At 40.8% G+C, this 6638-nt stretch overlaps 1 protein-coding gene across 1 annotated transcript; it reads right to left on the bottom strand.

Annotated features, from left to right (window-relative positions):
- Nucleotides 1–4431, bottom strand: CER1 (cerberus 1, DAN family BMP antagonist). The gene is made up of 2 exons (XM_004373547.2): nucleotides 3630–4431; nucleotides 1–315 (listed from the first exon to the last, which is right to left on the bottom strand). Exons 1-2 carry the CDS (start codon nucleotides 4134–4136, stop codon nucleotides 1–3), a joined length of 822 nt encoding a protein of 273 aa, XP_004373604.1. The 5' UTR covers nucleotides 4137–4431.
- Between the last annotated feature and the right edge of the window lie 2207 nt (nucleotides 4432–6638).

Below are 6638 nucleotides of genomic sequence, written 5' to 3' on the forward strand. Positions count from 1 at the left end.
TTAAGTTGAAAATCCAGGAATAAAGGAATCCTGAGTGTGGAATTCTGCCTGAGAGCCAGCCTGTTCAAGGTGTCCATCTCTGGGATCCATCTTTACCTGGCACTGGCACTCCTCCACCAGCATCACCTCCTTGACCACGGGGGCCAGGCCAGTGCAGTTCAGCTGCAAGTGCATCATGGTGAACTTGGTAGGCAAGCAGTGTGAGCAGAAGGTATGGGGGTGCTGCACAGCTCCAGGAGGATGAACAGACCCACACTTCCCAAAGCAAAGGTTGTTCTGGACAATTACTTTCTCACAGTCTTCATGGGTGATAGTCTAAAAGGCAAACATATTTCCTTAAATTATCTTTAGTCATTTCTTTATTTACTCACCATGCAGAAGCCATCAACTCTAAGTCTGAAGATAATTTAGACTAAAACTTCAAAATCTTTCTAATTTTTTATGCATTTTACAGTGTCTGAATGATGGTGTCTATAAGGGCATAGATAGCATAGAGCCCTGGTAGCTGAATGGTTAAGAGCTCAGGCTACTAACCAAAAGGTTGACAGTTCAAATCCACTAGCCACTCCTTAGAAACTCTGTGGGGAAGTTCTACTCTATCCTATAGGGTCTCTATGAGTCAGAATCAACTCAACAGCAATGGATTTGGTTTTTTGTTTTTGGTGTTAGGGCACAAGACTGCCTCAAGTAAAATTTCTTTGTTGAGTAAATTAATAAATTAAAAAACAAAACCAGTTGCCAAGGAGTCAACTCTGACTCATGGCAACCCCGTACATGTCAGAGTAGGACTATGCTCCATAGGGTTTTCAATAACTGATTTTTCAGAAGCAGATTGCAAGGCCTTTCTTCCCAGGCACTTCTGGGTGAACTTGAACCTCTAACCTTTCAGTTAGCACCTGAGAGCATTAACCATTGCACCATCCAGGGACTCCAAATTAACAAATTAGCCTTTAGGAAGTGCTTAGGTGAATATAAGGAGCACTGGTGGTGCAGTGGTTAACTGCTTGTTGCTAATTGAAAGTTCGCCAGTTCGAACCCACCAGGCACTCTGCGGGAGAAAGATGTGGCAGTCTGCTTTCATAAAGATTTACAGCCTTGGAAACCCTATGGGGCAGTTGTACTCTGTCCTGTAGGATCATTATGAGTCAGAATTGACTTGATGGCAGTGGTTTTTTTTTTTTTTTTTTTGGTTTTTAGATTAATATGAAAATATTTTATTCTATATTTAAAATGCTAAGCTTTCTAAGAAATTTTGTCTGATTACAATTACCAATTGGAAAAATTCTAATGGCTAGCTTCTTATACGGTGTGTCTTGCCTTTCTAATCCTCACAGTGCATTGTGCATAATGGGTTCTCAGTACATGATTGTTGAATGGATTGCAGAATAGATAAGAACATCATGAGTTTAATTCTACTCTTATTTTGCAGGGCCTGTAATACATTCAAAGGAGCCCTGGTGGCACAGTGGTTAATCATTCGGCTGCTAACCGAAAGGTTGGCAGTTCGAACCCACCCACCACTCTGCGGGAGAAAGATGTGGCAGTTTGCATCCATAAAGATTACAGCCTTGGAAACCCTATGGGGCAGTTCTACTCTGTCCTATGGGGTTGCTACAAGTCGGAATCGACTTGACAGCAACGGGTATGGGTATTCTACCTATAAGGAGCCCTGGTGGCACAACGGTTAAGTGCTCGGCTGCTAACCAAAAGGTCAGAGGTTTGAATCTACCAGCCACTCTGAGAGAGAAAGCTGTGGCAGTCTATTTCCATAAAAATTACAGCATTGGAAACCCTATGGGGCGGTTCTATTCTGTCCTATATGGTTGCTATGAGTTGGAATCCACTCCATGGCAATGGGTTTCATTTGGTTTTTGGTAGTGCATTCAACTCTGTGGAGCAAAGCAGCAACACATATGCCTGCAAATCATCATGTATCATATCACTGTTGCCTCTCCCATAACTCCATACACCTAGGTGTATGTGCCCTTCAAAATATGTAAGAGTCAGACACTTTAATTTTAATTTAATTGTTAATAGTATTAAAAATAATAATTTCAAAGGAAATTTGATTTGACTCTTAACAGCAATTTTTTAATTGCATATGGGCCAACAAAACAGTCATTGTTATTTGATAATTGACTTATTGCTATATATCCTTGCCTTTCAAGCAGAATACTTAGGTGCCTTTCACAGTCAATGACCTCATAATACTGCCTGCTTAATTGGGTAGCATTACTAGACTAAAGTTTTATTCTGCCCTGTGTTGCTTTTGGTTCAGTATCTTTATATTTTAGGATCTGATGCAATTTCTCAATTTTAATTTAACATTTGGGGTGTAGGGGGTGCCCAGACTGGGGAAAGTACATAGTCTTAGTAGTCTGGCATTGATCACGATAACCAAAAATCAGTCAGTGTAACAGGAATTAAGAGATATGTGTTTGTAAGGGGAGGAGGTTTAATTTCACATCAAGTTTTTTTTTTTTTTTTTTTTTAAGTAAGCCAACAAATTTTACTTTTCCTCGAAATTCTGACCACAATTTGTTTGTCAATTTGTCTGGGTAAGAAATCTACTGCTTGCTTTCCATCCGTCAATATTGCTGATGAGAAGACTGATGCCAGTCTGATTCTCTGTCTCCGTGAATACACTAGCTTTACGTTTTTCCCTTCTTCCTGGAAAATGTGAGGATATATTTTTTTTCTTTCTTGGAGTTCTGAAATTTCATAAAAATGGGTCTTTTTTCAGCCCTCATGTTGAGAATTTCATGGATCCTTTTTATCTCAAGTATGATGGTGTCCTTGAGCTCTCTGGTTATTTACTTCCCTTCACCTTTTCTGTTCCCCCTTTCTGAAACTCCTAGTAGTCAAATATTGCACCTTCTGGAGGTCCTCTATTTAAATTTATTGAAACTTCTCATTCATGAGTAACCCTCTTTTCCTGCTCTTTGCAATGTTATGAGTTTATTTACATCGAGATTTTTTTTTTGAAAGCTTATGAAAACATAAATTAAACCCAATATATTTTAGCTACAGGAATACTAGAAATGATATGGTAACTTTTATCTGAGAACTTCGACATACTTTATAAACCTATGATGCAATGAGGTGTGAAATATGAGGATCTGGCCATCATAAATGTGTGTGGGGATGTTCAGGGAGGGGTTCGATGTACCCCACTTTATCTACAGATAGTGTTGACCTGCTCATGCACCTCTTAATAGGGTGCAGAGATATAACTAGAGACAGGTTCTGGCGACTGGTCCAATTCCCAGTTGCCTAATTGAGGGTTCAGTATCACTTATTCTCTGCATAAACTACCCCCAAAATAAAAATAAACAAAATCCCATAAAACAAAACTTTTTGCCACAAATATGAATTATTACTGATATTGGCAGTGCCATCATACCCTTCTTGCACTATTTTCAGAATACCAAGAAACAATGAAAAGGCTAGAAGGAAATTTAGAATGTATGACCATATTTTGCCAAATCCTATGATGAATGCCCAAAGGCCAAATCTAGGAGTTGGGCTATCCTCAGGCTTTTGGCAGCCTCTTTCCTTACCCTACACCCTTCCCAGCTCTCCACTGCCCTCCAGTAAACATTTATCCCCTCTCCCCCCAGAACACACACCTGGCTGAAGGGCACTGTCCTACAGGTCTCCCGATGTACTTCGTGGCTTTTGATGGGCAAGATGACCCCCTGAGAAGCCGGGCTCTTTCTGAACATGAAGTAGTGCCAGAATTTCTTGGCCTCTTCCCGAAGAGGAGATTTCTCCATTTCTTTCCCGTCCATTGGCTGAGTGATGGCCTGGGTCCCAGGTGGGAAGTGCCCACTGACGGAATCCCCAGGCAGGTGCAGTTCTTTTTCAGGCTGCTTCCAGAACCTGCCAAACCTGGACAGCATCTTCTCTGTCTGTTTCTGGCCTTCCACGGCAGGGCTGGTGCCCACCAGGTGTGGCATTGCCACAAATAGATCTGGCTTCTCCTCAGCCTCCTCGTGGTTGCCGGTTGGGAGCTCTCTGCGACTCCTTTCTACAAGTGCAGGGAAGAAAGAATGCTGACTCTGGTGGCCATCTTGGTGCCATCCTGCTGTCCCCAGAGGCAAGAGCACCAGCAACTGAAGTAGTAGGAGATGCATCCTGTTGGGGCCCAAGGGATGATGAGGCCCAAGGAGAGGCTCAGTCTCTGCAGGACTTGAAACAAGGAAATCCTATATATAGATACCTGCCTTGTGGGATTGGGGAGGCAGGTGGTCGGTAGCCAGGCAGAGTAAACAGATTTATTGTTTACTTGAATTATGTAGTGCTAATGGCATCCTGCATTCACTTTGGTTTGTGTATTTTAGTGAAAGCCTGGGACCCAGGGGGTAATTAGCTGACAGTTTAGCTGTTGTCTGAGACTTAAAGAGCAGTATTAGCCAAAACAACACATTCTTTGCCACAATTTCCCACCACTGTTATTAGAAGGACTAGAGTCAACTAACATTTGCTGTGTATCCACATTGGGATAGAAATGACGTGTTTTTATTAGAAAAACATATCTGGTAAAAATTAAAGGTATACATTTAGCAAAAGCTCAGGACTTTACGAAGGCTATTAACACGTTCATATTCACACACACGTGGGACCAAGGAAGAAGTATATCAACATTGTAAGGAGGAAAGCAAGAGCTAGAGGTATGTTACCTGTTAAGCAGCATCTCTTACATATGGATTGGGATTTTTTATTCGTGTATGGTAACAGAGTGAAGGGAATACCTTCTCCATTTCCACCCATGAAAGCTCATAATTCCCAAATTAATCCCCTCACAGTAAGAATCAAATAATCAGTGCTAAATTTCACAACTGGTCAGATAAATCCTTTCAATTGTTCACAAATTTCTCAACAGAATCCAAAGTAATAGACACACAGCTCATCTGTCTTCGGTGAGGATGGGCAGATGTCTCCCTCAAGCCACCCTTTAAACAAAGAGCCAGACTTGAGAAGGTGGATTCTAAAAGCCAGGTTTGATCAGCTTTGGGCATGAAGCTGGCTGGTCAGTTCCTTTCCATTCCGGAATCCACATCCTCTACCCCAATTCTACAGTAATTGATGACGAGATTAAAAAAAAATTGAAACAAACATGAACCTTCTGGGATCCAAAGGAAAATTTGTTAAATGACTGTCATTCCAAAATGTCATCAATCAGCCAAGGATATGAGAAAGAAACACATCCACAAAAATTCAACCCCAGAATTGAGTCTGATCAACTCATGACAGCATTCTAGCATTACCTCCATTGGGAATTGATCCAATACTTGCTTATATTTCTCTCCTTTTTATTTAATAACCATATTCCTTGCTTTCAGTAATATGTTCCTAATAATCCTGGAACATGTCTTTCTTTTTGCAGTACTGATTAAGCTTTTTTTTCTTTTTTTCCCAAGATATGACCCATTGGAATCTTTTCTCCAGGCACTTGTGTTCTTATTAATAGTAGTGCCTGATTGCTTTGAGATAAAGCCTTAAATAAGTCCCTTCACCTAGAATAATGAACTATTTAAAAATGTACCATCAAATTGCCAGAATTCTATCAGAAGAGATCAATTTTGTTTGTACTAAATATCCATCGAATCCATGCTACTGATTCATACTAAATGAGAAACATTATTTGCCATTTCTTTCAAAGGACCTTGGACCTTTTCTTTTTTTTTTTTAATTGCCTGTCATTTGAATTTCTCAATTCCCCTCATCCATCCAATGCAGTGGGCTCTACTCCCTGCTTATAAACGGCACGGAATCCAGCTTTAATAGCTTTCCTGATTACTTTTAAACTTGTCAGTGACTGAACTTTCATTGCCATCAGTCATAGTAGCCAGCGTTCCTCATAACTGAAAATGTTTCGGAGATTCCATTTGGGGGGTCTCAGGTTGCTCAGCTCTGGAATGACTGAACATAGGATACAGTTCCAATAATTTCAGTGGAGCTGAAATTTGTAAGGTGCCCACTCTGTGGGTGAAGCATCACACTTAGATACTGAGCAGTGATAGAAAATGATGAAAACGTGGTCCCTGTCCTCAAGCAAGTTATATAGTCTAGTGGTAGCACACATTTTATAGCTCTATTGTATTGTCTATAGGGATGTTAGTTATCTGTTTTTAACATTTCTTTAGTCCTATAATTCCTCTTCCTCTAGTCTGAATTATGGTGTTATTCTATGCTATTTAAAAATTGCTCATAGAGAATTAAGTTCTACTGTTCTGTCATTCCTGTTGAGAAAATGTTCAAGGATCCCAGAGAGCAAGGAGCCCTGGTGGCATAACAATAAAGCATTTGACTGCTAATTGAAAGGTTGGCGGTTTGAACCCACCAGAGGCTCGCAGGAGAAAGACTTAGCGATCTGCTCCCATAAAGATTGTTGTTGTTGTGTGCTGTTGAGTCAATTCCAACTCATAGCAACCCTATATGACAGAGCAGAGCTGCCCCATAGGGTTTCCTAGGCTGGAATCTTTACCGAAGCAGATTGATTGGTCTTTTCTTCCATTGAGTGGCTGGGTGGGTTCAAACCACTGACCTTTTGGTTAGCAGCCAAGTGCTTAATCATTGAGCCACCAGGGCTCCTTCCCATAAAGATTATAGCCTAGAAAACCCTATGGGGCAGT

The sequence above is a fragment of the Trichechus manatus genome, unplaced genomic scaffold (genome assembly GCF_000243295.1).
Source record: "Trichechus manatus latirostris isolate Lorelei unplaced genomic scaffold, TriManLat1.0 scaffold00025, whole genome shotgun sequence".
NCBI lineage: Eukaryota > Metazoa > Chordata > Mammalia > Sirenia > Trichechidae > Trichechus > Trichechus manatus.